This window comes from Trichosurus vulpecula, chromosome 1 (assembly GCF_011100635.1).
Source record: "Trichosurus vulpecula isolate mTriVul1 chromosome 1, mTriVul1.pri, whole genome shotgun sequence".
Taxonomy (NCBI): domain Eukaryota; kingdom Metazoa; phylum Chordata; class Mammalia; order Diprotodontia; family Phalangeridae; genus Trichosurus; species Trichosurus vulpecula.
In genome coordinates this window covers 114,321,691-114,336,324 of record NC_050573.1, presented here as the reverse complement: position 1 = coordinate 114,336,324, position 14,634 = coordinate 114,321,691, and the positions used below count along the sequence as shown (strand labels likewise).

At 39.9% G+C, this 14,634-nt stretch overlaps 1 protein-coding gene across 7 annotated transcripts in view; it reads right to left on the bottom strand.

Annotated features, from left to right (window-relative positions):
• Positions 1 to 14,634, bottom strand: part of MTSS1 (MTSS I-BAR domain containing 1) — a 227,052-nt gene that overhangs the window by 7,801 nt on the left and 204,617 nt on the right. For 5 of the 7 annotated variants that reach the window (XM_036765265.1, XM_036765277.1, XM_036765283.1 and 2 more), the window contains 3 exons: positions 10,609 to 10,716; positions 9,116 to 9,213; positions 5,813 to 6,023 (listed from right to left, as the gene is read on the bottom strand). In XM_036765265.1, the coding sequence (XP_036621160.1) occupies positions 5,813 to 6,023; positions 9,116 to 9,213; positions 10,609 to 10,716 (417 nt within the window). Of the gene's footprint in view, positions 1 to 770; positions 891 to 5,812; positions 6,024 to 9,115; positions 9,214 to 10,608; positions 10,717 to 14,634 lie in introns of all 7 variants that reach the window. The other 2 variants (XM_036765291.1, XM_036765299.1) reach the window with 1 other exon arrangement.

The window sequence follows — 14,634 nt, the reverse complement described above, 5'->3', positions numbered from 1 at the left end:
GCGGGGGAGAAAACAGACCAATGCTATCTGATTCCAAAATAAGTATTTACTTTAGATAGACTTCAACTACATCTTGTAATGATTTAAAAACTGAATGGGAGACAATTTCTCTCAATCTTTATGATAATCTTAGGACATCATTAGCCAATAAAATAAAATTTCATGGGAACACTGATTAGGCTCATATCATATGTCATTTTAATCATTTTAAAATGGCATTAAATAGGTCTGTTCAATCCAACTAACTTTCCAAAGGTGCATTTTTTCACAGCAAATCTGGGACTGAAAAAAAAAGTTTAACAGAAAATTAAATGGTGCAAAAACATACAGCCTGACATGTTTGAAATGACATGTTCAGACAAGGCTATGATAAGGATGGACACCTGGGGCATAGGTGGGGTGGGAGATGATGGAAGGAAAAGCCACTGAATTTCTGTTGTTCTGAGTTCGAGCCCTCATATATATCTCTTCATTCCAATCCTCCCCCCACCTCCCTTCTTCCTCCAAATCTTAATCTTCTTTCATCCAAAATGACTTCACTATCAGGTTTCTGTGAAAACCTGAGTTTCTGACAGTGAACTTGTAGAGGCATGTTATGTTCTCTAAAAAATAAGAAGCTTTGTTTGTCTGTTTCTAATAGACCTTGGTTTAACATATTTGTTTATTTTCAGGCTTCACCTGGATTTTGCCAAGGAAACTAGCTAGCAGAGGCAGGGAACGGGGGTGAGACAGGGAGGGCTGGTTAGTTCTCTGATACAAATATTTTTCACCTTCTCTGTGGAAGCCCAAGCCCCCATGGTGGAGCCTGAGCTGACTGAGGTGGGAGAACTGCACTCGCTCACTGATTGGCAGGTTTCTGAAGCTTCTGAAGAGGCCGAGCTGGACGAGTTCTGTAGCATTGTCGGCACCACGGCAACGCAGCAGGAAAGAAAGTGCAAGAATCCAAAATACACACACCCAAAACACACGCAGGAAAAGGCCACAAGCCACCAAAAAAGGATTAAAAAAAGGCACGCACAAAGACAGACAGGACAGACAGACACATAAGTACACACAGGAAAAGAGGAAGGATAAGAGAAGCAGAGGGTTAGGGATAATTTTTTTTTTCTTTGCATCACTGTACATGGCTTTTAAGCTATCTATAATGTTCAGTCACTTTTGAGAGGCAAGCAAGATACCGCAAGTCTGGTCCTACCAGCCTTTCCCGGACAGGATTTGTATCACCATGTTAGATCTAACCAAAGGGGCAGCATCCACATAGGCGCTTCTCCAAGGCAATAAAGGTTCAGGACCTAAGCTTTGCCTTTTTCCCCCCACCCCACCCCCAAGCCGAGGCATGCTGGTCAACAGCTGGCTGTCTCTACATGTTTAGGTTAGCTAAAACTAGCTTAATGCTAACTATCCTTAGTTTTCATTCCCTAGTATATTTTAAGGGGTACTAACTAATGGATGATCCCTCATGCCAACACACGTGTGCACACTGGCTTTTGGAACTCTATTTGTACTAAGGGAGAACATTTCTCTAACCTGGCCACTCATCTCCCCAATTCACATGTACTACGCATGCCTGGGAAGGTTGTAGTATATGTAATAGAAAGGACAGAGAATTTGGATCCAGAGGAACTCCGTTCACATCCCAACTTATTAGCCATGCGACCTGAAACTCTCCGCACTTCAGTTTCTTATGTAAAAGAAAGGGCTTGGACTAGATCAGGGTTTTTAGCCCGTGGCACGTGAACTTGTTTATTTTAAAAAAATATTTTGAAAACTGTTATTTTATTGGTCTCCTTGGCAATTCTATGTGTTTATTTTATGCATTTAAAAACATTCTGAGAAGGTAACACAAGACTCACCGGGCTATCAAAGGAAATCCATGGGGGGAAAGGCTAAGAACCCTGGAGGTAGATGAATTCTGAGGTCTTCTCCAATTCTACAAGGTAATGCTACTGTTATCAATGGTAACCCCAGTACATGGACCACTGGCAGGAAAGATGACTCACTTGGGAAGAAGACAGACTTTTAAGAAAGGAAGTCTGACTTGCTTTCCTTAAATCTTCCTGCCACCCAGGAAACCATATTTTTTCCACTAAACCTCCACTGTTTACTAGACTAATTTCCACCAACATAGGCTTGTATACTCACTCCTCTGCATCCTTGTCTAAAGGATTCAAGTGTGGTTTGATCAGCAGCTGTTAGGTCTCCTCCATCTATTCCTGACCTTATGAAGATAAACTGGTTGTGGCTGTCACAGGTACTATTTTTTTGTTTTGTTTTTGGGGTGGAGGGGGGAAGGCAAGGCAATTGGGGTTAAGTGACTTGCCCAAGGTCACACAGCTAGTAAATGTCAAGTGTCTGAGGCCAGATTTGAACTCAGGTCCTCCTGACTCCAGGGCCGGTGTTCTATTCATTGCACCACCTAGGCACTATTTTTTAAAGTGTATTTTCTATTCTTTTCTGCATTCCCCAGTTCCTCGCTAATTTTCTAAAATGAGGAAGTCTCATCTCAATCCAGTGGATTGTCTCTATTATCCTAGGAACTGAAACCCCAGTGAGTGATATGTGAAAGAGATCCAATTGCTGTTTCCACCTATTCTTACAATCTTAAGAGACAGGCAGGCTCCTTTGGGGGTGAAAAGTTTTTGTTTTCTTCTACCATATGTTTAACTCAGTGGAAACTAAAATACATAAGGAGTTCCATGAAGCTCTGTGGCTTTCCTTGCCAAAAGATCACATGTGAATGGCTGTTGGGTTCAGTCTTGTGTCTGTCTCGACACTTTTTAAGGGGAGAAAAATGATCCAATACAAGTGACCTTACTGACAGAGTCAGGAGACCTGCTATTTCATCACATACAAACTGTGTGACCTCCTCCATAAAACTGGGATAAGACTGACAACTACCTACTTCTCAAGGCTTTTGAGAGTAAAGTCTATGAATCTTAATGCACTCTATGAATCAAAGTTACTATTATTATTATTGGTTTCTGTCCCTCTGCTTCAGATAAATTTTTCTGGAAAAATAACTCATAAGCAATTCTAAAACTCTAGGTTCACTAAGTATGAGACATTTTTATCTGTCATTTCTACTATTTAAAAAAAAAACCAAACAGCTCTGACTTGTTTTTGACAAGTGTTAACTTTAAATATCAGAGAACATGTGCTCCATTCTTAGGCTCAGGTCTTTCTCGGGTGGGAGGGTGAAAGTGTAGGGGGAGAAGATGAAGGGTGGGGAAGAAAGAATTTTAAAATAAGTGTCTGATTTTAAAATAAATGTCTGATTTAGACAATGCCAAACGAAGGAGGTAAATGTGGCAACTCTCTAGTTATTTTTTTATATCAATAATACGTATATGTTTCAGTTGAAAATACCAAGGCCTATGACACTTAGTAGATGACGTAGAAGGTCCTATCTGTTGCTGCTGAAATCTACCTGTCTGTAATGCAGGAAATGGCATCAGGGCCAAAGAGCTGCCAACCACTGAAATTAAGGCTAGAATGTGAAAGGCAGGAGGGTGGCGCGCTTAGGGAACCGGATGGATCAGACAGCCAAGGAGACCTTATGGAGAAGCTTGATGCTGAGAGCTGGGGGGTCTGTGAGAGGCAGCTTGAGGGAAAGAGCATTATTACATTTGAAATCAGAAAAACTGGGTAAATAGTTCTATCTCTGATACTCATTAGCTCTTATGACCTTCCCCTCTGAGATCACTTTCCATTTATTCTCTATCTACTTTGTGTGAATGCTGTTATTTACACACTCTCTCTCCTTCCCGCCTCCCATTAAAATGTGAGGTCCTCGAGGGTACCCTGCCTTTCTCTGCATCTTCAGTGCTAGACACATATTAATAAATTCTTTTTTTAAAAATAAATTCTTGATCCTCAATAAACTTTTGTTGACTTGAAAACTAATCTTGTATCACTAACAGGATTTACCTGAGAGACTCAGCTTTTAAGTTTGCTTTGATTATTCCCAAAAAGGTTCTCCCTACCGAGTCCCTAAACATTGATATTAGAAGCCATGACGTTCTGCTTCAATTTGTTAGTCCTTAAAGGTAACACTCAAGGCCAACCATCCGTGGCAAGGTAAGCGTGGATGTCTGCGTGTTTATTTTGCTCAAGCTCTGCTACACAATGCTATAAACAAAATTATGTCGACTGATTAAAAACAAACACCAAATTACACCGCACAGCAGAGCAGCCCCTTGGAAAATGTGAGAATCCCTCCATCGGCCTAGCCCAGCAGATTTTCTGCCTCCGTGACATGCATGTTGCTTCCTGTTGCACAGAGAGGAGGGAGAAAGCAGGATGCTTGAGGATTAAAAGCCCAAAGAGCACTAGCGATGACAGGCACGCATTCTCTCCCAGGAGGACAAGGAAGATAAAGCTCTAGAGATTTTGACTCTGTACCAATTCTTGCCTTGAAGACAGTTCTCCATCCTCCCTTAGCACCATCACCAAGAGTAACTGAAGAAAAATACCATCATGTGGACAGTTGAGCATTTAGGTTCGGGCAAATAAAAAAAACTGGGAGTGGGGCATGCATTCAGGAGTCTAAAACTCCTTCCAGTTCCTGTATTCTTCACTCATAACTCAATGTGTTTTAAAGAGGGACTTACTCCAGGGGGTTGAAGGGAGGAAAACTAATAGCAATGGATGGAAATCATATGGAGGGAGAATTTCAGTTCAGTATAAGGAAGAAACTTTTCTCACTATTAGAAAATGTAACAGGATGCCTTATTAAGTGGTAAGTTCTCTATCAAAGGAAATATTGAAACAAAGTCTGGATGACCATTTTGGGGGGATGTTGTAGAAGAGAGAGAATGATTAAACGACCTGTGAGACCTGAGATTCTATGGAGAGCATAGCACCTCTTAACTCCGCCCAGAACATAAGGAGCTCTCTACGTACCAGGGAGAGTAGGACATGAGCCCCTGAATAAGAAAACTCATGAAAGCGAGTTAACTCCTTGGGTCCTGGATGGTCAAACTTAGAAGGTAATCTATGTCTGAGCCGATGACATAATACGGAATGGAGAATGTTGTGAACCCGAGTTCTACTGTTTGACCGTGTGCCGCTAAGTGCTGAGCAAGAAGCAAACTTATCGATGCTCCAGGAGAGAAAAAGGGGGTGTAAGAGCAGCAGTGGATGTACTGGTCATGCCCTGGAGAGCGGTACAAACGCAGTAACATATTCATGTTGGCTTCAATAGGAACGAATGTGTTTGGATGAGCACAATGTATCCTATTCCAACTGCTGTGCAAGAAAGAGTCAACTCCTTCCCTCCTCTCAGATTCAAGTGCTGATGATTCACCAAACAGGTAACAGCACAGAAGGCGAGAATGTCATGTTCCTCTAATGTTAAGAGAATACTGAAATGGGCAAAGGTCCACAAAAGGCATACCAGGTGGAGCGGAGAAGGAAGAAGGGACGTGAAGAGATACGCCCTCTTAAGTGGTTCACAATGAATCTGGGAATGAATGGTGTGCATGATTCAATCATCACCTGAAGGAATACCCATGTCTATGAGCCTGCCAAAGACTGGATCAGTTCTAGCTGCCTACAATGGAGTGCTCTGGCCATCAGTTGGAAAAATCTCTCAGCAAAGGGGGGTTTAAATTCTATTAAAAAAAAAAAAAACAACTCTTTTAGGGAACATTTCTTTCAACTTGAAGACAAGGAAGAAGTTTCCTAAATGAGAAAATGTTTCTACCATGGCATGAGACAGGGTACAATTTTGGGTCCCAGGAATGATCAGGCCAGGATTCATGTATGGGTGTCATTTCTGCCCCACCCCTGTGGGAGGCCTGGACAACCTTACCTGGTTGGGAGTTTCCGGTGGCATTGGGGATGGTGATTTGGACTGGAAGGCATCCTGGGATATGAATCCCGAGTCATGGGAGGACACGCTCGACAGCCTCATGGGAGCCTGCTGGGGCAGATTGGAGCTTCTGTAGCGATAATGTGAACTGGGGGAATGAGAGTGTGAGCCGCTTGACCGGGAGTCACTGCTGTTAACGCTGTTCAGGCTGCTGTGAGGGACAGAATGGGAGGAAGAAAGGTAAGAGCTCAAGGAAGGGAGGAAAGCCACCAAAGCAACTCCAAAAACAACAACAAAAAGTTATCCTGTTAGGAGAAAGATAAGAGAGGAGTTGTGGCATTGTGGGCAGAGGGCTGGTCTGGGGGCCTGGAAGAACTACGTTTAAGTCCCATCTCTCACATACACCAGTTATGTGACACCAGGCTTCTAAGGTTACAAAGTCAAAGAGAAGGTGCCCACACCGCACTGGTGGAGAGAATGTATTCACCTTGGAGTTCCCTATATCACTGAAATCACAGGTACAATCTCTAAACCCTAGCCAGGGGTGGGGAACCTATGGCCTTGGGGCCACATACGTCCCTCTAGGTCCTCAAGTGTGGCCCTTTGATTGAATACAAACTTCACAGAACAAATTCCCTTAATAAAAGAATTTGTTCTGTAAAAATTGGACTCAGTCAAAAGGCCACACCCGAGGACCTAGAAGGCCACAGGTTCCCTACCTCTGCTAGCCTATCCTGTTAGGAAGGACAAATGACATTTATGTATAAGGAGGCAGGAGAAAACAAGACTCATCTCTAGTTCTCTCAACAGGCAAAGGTATTCCTAGGTCAAGAAAAAGAACACCTCACTGCAGGCTCATTAAGGTGACAGAAAACTGCCGAAGCATCAGGTCTAGAAGTCAGTGGGGCAGAAAATTACTGTGCCAGTCTAACTGCAAGAAGCCCTGGTGAGGGGACAGACTCCACAAAAGCCTCGGGGTGCTTTCGGCTATGAAAGTCAGGACAAGTAACCTCCCCAGCAATTTCCCAAAGACAAGCATAGTGGACAGTGTTAGCCTTGGACCCCAGGAGACCTGGGTTCAAGTCCCATCTCTGACACATACTGGTTGTGTGAGCTCAGACAATTTACTTCTCTTCTCAGTTGTTCTAAGGGGCGCTCCAAAACAATAAATTAAAAGACTCACACTGGTAGAGGGTCCTTTCACTAATGAAATTAGAGGTCCAGTCCCTAGACCCTATCCATTCCTACAGGGGGAAAAATGATTTTGTACCATTTTGGATGAAGCAGTATTAGTCTCAGACCTTCTTGGCAAAAAAAGCCAAAAAGGCCAGCAGTCTGCATCCTAATCAAAACTTTCAACTCCAAGATAACAACATAAAGCACTGCTGTAAAATTGTTCACTCTTAGGCAGGAGGAAATAGAGAAACAAACCCTTGTGAAAACATTTGTGGAGCCCAGCTTCCTGGTACAAAATGCAAGGTTGTAAAATCTAGATAGATTTTGTTTCCTAAGAGCCTACAGGGCTCCCTAACACAATGAGCTTTAGGAATAGACATGGAAGCCCCAGATACACAAATTTACAGAGTGTCCTTTCTCTCCTCTGTAAACAATCGGTTAGCGGGCATCCAGTCTTGCACTGGACACATGTAGAGAACATCTGATACGCTAGGAGGAAAACTTCAGTCTAGCGAAAAATAAATCTCAACACAGTCCAAAATTTCAAAAGGACACTGTTGCCAAAGGAATGCCAGCTGTGAGAGGAAGAAAGGCTTTGAGAAAAGAGAAACTCTGAGGTCTTTAGAGATGTCTTTCCTTCATCTCCTCAAACAGAATTTGCATTATGAATTCTTTGACAATTAACTGAAATAGCTCAGGGAAGCTATGATGCTGCTACACTTGTAATAATGGGTGCTAACATGGCAATGGAAAGGGACACTGGTGGATGCAAAGCTAACTGCCACTGGAGGAGGTCATTAGCATGATTCTACATTTCCTTCCAATCAACCAAAGGCGGGCATTTAGACGTTGAAAATAGAGCACTCCCAGCAAGCTCTCCCCAGGACACAGCTGATTCAGGATTTGCAGCGTGATTTTCTATTCATATCAAGCATTCAGGGAGAAAAAAAACTCAAGTATTCATTTAAAAACTTAGTATTCTTGGCTTGTGCCCCACATGGTCAAAAAATAACCACCCAAAAAGCAAAAAATAATTCAGTGACCACGTAGAATCCCATCTATAATATACCCCAGAAGTGGTCATGCTGCCACCTACTTGTCTATTGGACAAGACCACCACTGTGTTACTTATGTTACCGTAAGACAAAAGTTTCCTCCTTTAGTAGTGTTTCAGGACACTGCATCTTTACATCTGGAGTTTGGTGTCCCTGTGATCCCACTCAACCAATGCAAACTTTGTTTAGATATAATGGAAAGAATACTGAATCCGGAGTCAGAGGACCTGGGTTTAAATCCCCAGCTTGGGCTGTTGTGTTACCTTGGGCAAAAAATAAATTGATAAATGCCTCTTCTGGCTCTAAATCTACGTTCCCTCATACTATGACCATCTTCTTCTGTGTGACTGGTTTTGGGGGAAAAAAAAACCACCTGTACGTGATTATAGGAATATTCCACTATATGTTGGATTGGCAAACATCTAGCTCTTAGAAGTAACCAATCCCAGGTTCACTTGACTCAGGAGAGCAGAGAGCAGAGAGCAGACACCAGAAGTGAGATTTTTTAAAAAGCTAGAACAAAGGGAAATCCAATGATACAGCCTTCCTCACAAGGAAGGCAGAAAAATTAAGCAGGGGATGGCATGCTAATAAGTCATTCTCCTGGAAGAAAATATTCTGGAAGACATCAGCTATTCCAGCAAATGCAGTCAGCACAAAGCAGATCTCTATTTAGATTGTGATTATTTGAGCTAAATAAGTGACTATAAATAACTATAACCTGCCAGGTTATAGGGAACAACCAATAAGTAACTCTTCTCTCTACTTTATCATCGAGAATGTTACGAGTAACACAAAAGCAATAATTCACTATAATAACATAACAAACAACTGTTACTGGCAAATCTAAGAGTCTACTGCCAGATAATTAAGGGTTAATGGAGTCTTTTCTTGGATTGACAATAAATCAGTGATAAGGAGACTAATAATAGAAAATCTTTACAGAAGTCTTTACGGTACTAGTTCAAAGTTATTACGCGATACCAAGGATCAGTTCTACACTGGTCCCTTAATTGCACTTGGAAAACCAAACTCAATCTTTACTAGAAATAAATTTCCCAAGGTCACTTACCTGCAAACACTTGATTTTCTGGACATGGTTGTACTGGGAGAAGATGGAGGAGTCTGATATGACCAACTGTAATCAGAACCTTTCAAATCTAGGATTACCTAATAAAACAAACCCCCCAAAAATATCCATTTAGTAAGCTAGGTGCACTGAAGAGGAGACTTTTCGCTGCCAATTGAATACAGAATCTGTCCAATCTGAACACACATCAAAAACAGGTTTTCACCAAAAAAAAAAAAAAGATTTGTTGTGAGGTGTTTTTTTCCCCTTTCTTTTTTAATACATTACAAAAGCAGTCATTGTCATCATCTCTTGCTGAGAAAAAGTTAAAAATAAATGAGAGAAAACCCAAGCTATACAAAAACGAACATGTGCAATGATGGAGGTAAAAACTCAGAAAGGTTCAAAGGGTAGAGAAAAATGACTTTGTCACCCCAGCCCCTAAGTCATTTGAGGTTGCCTTAAAGAGTCTTCATGCATCTTAAGTCTGTTCCAAGATTTGCTATGCCACAGTAACAATTCAAATTAAATGGCTCACATATGCTGCTTTTCACAAAAGAAAGAAAATTTCAAACTTGACATGCAGTCAAAACATTCATTTCAGCACTGAAAAAAAGTGGAAAGCTGCACAGACTTCATGTGCATGTTCTGATTTTGTTTTAAACTTTTTTTTCCAAAGACAAATGAAGCATAAAATAAGGACCTTTGGCTAATTTCATCTCTTCCCTAACTCTTAAAAATACTTTTTTTTCCAAAAAGTTTTAAATAGGAAAATTCACAAATGTGCCCAAAAGTTTTCTGAAACATAGAAATAGTATAAAAAAATCTGAAAGCATCAGACAACCAGCATCATCTGTAGTGCAGAGAATAGAATTAAACAGAATGGAAAATACAACACCTACGACCTTCTATGCTGAGTTGTATCTTCACACTATGACAATAGAAATCTGGCACATGAACCAATGAGCCTGATGTGTGATGGGAAGCACAGATTCCAAATTAAATCTTTTATGACAGTGCCGTGGGAATGGTGTTGTAGAAACTCTTCGTGAAGCATTAAGAGTCCCGGGTTCTACCCAGTTCTGCCACTTACTACCTATGTCCATAAAGTACCAGTTCATCGCACTTAAGGAAATCATTACAAGTTTCTAAGAGGGGATTCAAAGCAGCCGCAAAATTTCTCCACACTTCGGTTCTGCCAGAGAAAAGAGGATATACATTCCTCAGGGAAGAATGGCTGCCTAGAAATGACCAATCTATCCGAAGTAAAGTTAATAAAAATAAGAACAGCAATGCAGCAGCTAGGCGGCATAGTGGATAGAGCACCAGCCCTGGAGTCAGGAGGACCTGAGCTCAAATCTGGCCTCAGACACTTGACACTAGCTGTGTGACCCTGGGCAAGTCATTTAACCTCTACGGCCTTGGCAAAAAAAAAAAAAAGCTTTAAAGAGCAGGTGTGGCCTGACCCATGAGCCTTCTACTCCCTGAATGCTCACCTGTTCACTTGATGATGGTAATTTGTGGGGATCCATGGTGAGGCTCTTCAGATCTTCAGATATGGTCTGTAGATGAGTTATTTCTCCTAACATGGAGATTTCTTCTTCCTGAGGGAAGGTAATTAAAAAGCCACACACATTACACTACTGTCTTGGAGTTAAAGATCTTATTAGCACACATGTCGTTTATATACAATTTGCTTTCTGATCAAGGCAAACAGGGTATGATATTTAAGTGCTAAGTTACAATAAGACCGTTGTCTTAAGGGAAATGGATGGAAGATATCCATACATCAGGCTAGTGATCTTAGACAAAACAGACTTCATAGTAAAAATAAAGTATTAAGAAAATTAAACAAGTGTCATAGTAGAAGCAGCAAGCGATTGGATGTTAGGAGATCTCCACTGAAGTCCCAGCTCTACCACTTTCTAGCTTCATGAATGAATGAATGAATGAATGAATGGATGGATGAGCATTTATTAAGTGCTTGCCAAATGCTATAAGCTCTATGGTAAGGGCTAGGGATATATATATATATATATACAAGAGTAAAGACAGCCCTCACTCTCAAGGATCTTCTATTTTAATAAGGGGTAGGGGAGTGGTAGCCAGGGAAGGTTTACTGATCTTTAAAATGGGGAGGGGCAGGATTTGATAGTCTCTAAGGTCCTTTTAGCTTAGAAATTCTGTCTATGATGATAAAAGGCAATTAAAATAAAAAATCAATTAATAGCTTATTAATTAATCAAGCATTTTTAAAATAAGTGCCAGGCACTGTGTGATAAGTGCTCGATATAAAGACAAAAATGACACAGAACTTGTCTTTAAGGAGTTTCTGTTCCAAACAATATGACAACAAAACATGAAAAAGAGAAAATTTGGAGAAATGAAAGACTATGCAATTAATGGTCAATTAAGACCTTTATGCTCAGCTATCAGAATGACAGATGAAGAAGATAATCAAGAAACTGATGCTAAAATTACAGTAGAATTTAAAATTAGGAAACTCAATGACAGGCCTGAACACATATACTTTCTTTTCAAGTGCTTCCAAGTTGATTATACCCTGGGACCCAAAAATGTCTTTATAGTAAACACAAAATGGCACTAAAAATAGCATATTCTTAGCTTTAGAGCTCAATAAAATAACAAACACACACACACACACCCTCCCAGAGTTGAAAACCACCCAAACACCTGCCAATTAAATAATATTGTCTTGAATAAGATGCTTGAGATGAGGATGAAATCCATAATTAAATGATAAGATATGTTTAAAATGGCAAAAATATATAAATGCGATATATTTTCAAATATATAAGACATTGCTAAAAAAAAGTACTTGCAAAAAACCTTACTGCTTTCACTGCCTGTTTTAATAAGAAAAATAACAAATTAAGTCTCTATCTAAACAAAAGGGAACCAAGTAACACATCAAAAGAAAGAAATGAAAGGGGGGGAAACTGCAAACTGAAACAAAACGGACAAAATAACCAGGCTTTATTTTTAAATTGTGTTCTTGGAAAATGCTAGCAAAGTTGACCAAATATTAGCTGAATTAAAGCTAATTAAGGAGAACTGATAAAATCAGGACTAGGAAATGAGCCAACCAGTACACACTCACACACAAAAAAAGATTTTTTTAAAAAGGAGGTAGAAGAGAAGAATATTATTCTTGACTATGTGCTAACAAATTTGATAACCATGGATGATTAAGTTCAAAAGTGGTATTATTTGGTATGACTTTTAGTGTTATTTTGCATTTGCTATGAAAACCTTTTTGGAGTTTTAATTTAAGAATGCTAAGTGCTGATAAGTGGCCCATAATCATGATAATTTGCTCAGTCATTTTCAGTCATGCCCAACATTTTGTCACCTATCTTGGGTTTTCTTGGCAAAGATACTGCAGTGGTTCCGCTATTCCCTTCTCCAGCTCATTTGACAGATGAGGAAACTGAGGCAAACAGGGTTAAGTGATTCGCCCAGGGTCACAAAGCTAGTAAGCATCTGAGGCTAGATCAGAAAGATGAGTCTTCCTGACTCCAGGCCAGACACTCTATCCACCCAGCTGCTCTGACAATAGTAATACACAATTTTTTAAAAAATAGCTAGCATTTCTATAGAACTTTTAAGTTTATAAAGTGCTTCACAAATATTATCTATTTCCATTTAACAGATGACACTGACAGAGATTAAGTGGATGGCCCAGGGTCACAGAGCTAGAAAATATATGAGGCTGAATATGAACTCAAGTCTTCCTGACTGCAAATCCAGCACCCTGTCCACTGCACCACCGTAGCTGCCTCTTAAGGGTCAAGATTGCGATCTTTAAATGCATGTTTTTTTAAAAATTGCACAACCGAATGTAACAAAGTATAAACTAAAAAATGGATAAATACTATGAACATAAATGATAAAAGTATGAAGAAATTAATAAAAATATGTGACGTCAGCATCCAGATTTCAATTACTAAGTGGTCAAAGGAGATGGAATGCAGAAGCGGAGGAATAATTCATCACACAGGAAAACATGAAGACTTCAACGACAACTTTACAATGTCCCCACAGAAGAATCTTTAGGGTGCCTTTCTATGGCCGCTGAACCAGCAAAAATAAATAAGAACTCTAAGATGAACCCAATAGTACTCCTGTGGCCCTATATTGGTGCAATTTTTCTATGGAGAAATATGGCAATATTTTAAAGGGGATATAAAATTGTTTATGACCTCCAATTTGGTAACTAGTAAATAGGATGCTAGATTTGGGAGTCAGGCAAATCTGGGCCCAAATCCTGTCTCTGAAGCTTGTGTGACCAAAGGCAAGTAAGTCTCTTTTTCTTCATTTGTAAAATGAGGAAGAGAATAGCTGTAGAAATCTACCTCGGAGTTTTTAGTAAGACTCATTAAAGGTGATAGCGTACATAAAGTGCTATATAAATGTCAGCATAACATAAAATTATCCTGTTATATTACTACCAAATAATATCAAAATAAGATCCAAATGAGTTAATATGTGAAGCGCTTTGTAAACCTTAAAGTGCTATATAAACACTAGCTTATCATCATCATCATCCTTATTATTTCATAATTATTATTCTATTTTGAGTAGAAATAATCCTACGGGTGAGTGGCGGGAGAATAATTTGGAAAAAACCACATAGCAGTAATATTTATAAGAGGGAAAATAAAATTAACACAAATACACAATGTTTAAGTAATACTATTAATAAAAACGCTCATTTCTATCACTCTGTAAAATTTACAAAATTTTCTCATAGACCAAACGCAGAATATCATCTAATTGTTAAAAATCCCAAGTGTGAGTACCATGGTTTAACACATGAAAACATTTACTATACAGAATATTGGTGGGAAAAAAAAAAACCACTCAATAATCTGTGCATGTAGTGATTACAATCAGGTTAAAATTTGTCTGTGTAATTCAGATTTGCTCTGTTAACATTGGGCAAATTACCTTGTTGACCTCTGAGATCTCTTTCTAACTCTGAAATTCTGGGATTCTAAGTTAATCAACTAATCAGTACATAAACATTTATTAAGTGTCTCCTATGTGCCAGGCACTGTGCTATTGGTCATATATCTCCTCCTCACTCATTTAATAAACAGCACATGGTTTGCAGTACGACAGAAAGATGAAGAGGGGAAGAGAGACCTGGGGGAAAATATTTAATTAACTTTACCTGAATCAGCAGGTGCCTTGCAGTTCACAATTAACTGACTTTTTTCTCAGAGGGGAAGCAAGAGGGCACGGGAGATACTGTTTGCCTTTTGAGAAGTACCTCCCATACCCCCAATTCTGATGCATGCTGACTATGTGACCCCCCCCCATAACATCTCCAATCAAATATGAAGCCCCCCTTTTGGCACTTAATTTCTTCATAACCTAGCCCCTTCCTATCTTTCTATTTTTAGCGTTTGTACATTTTACTTTCCTCTATGACCTAGCTCCAACAACTTTCTCAAATACAAGACTGCCTCTTCCAACCTTGGGCCACTGTCTTGGCT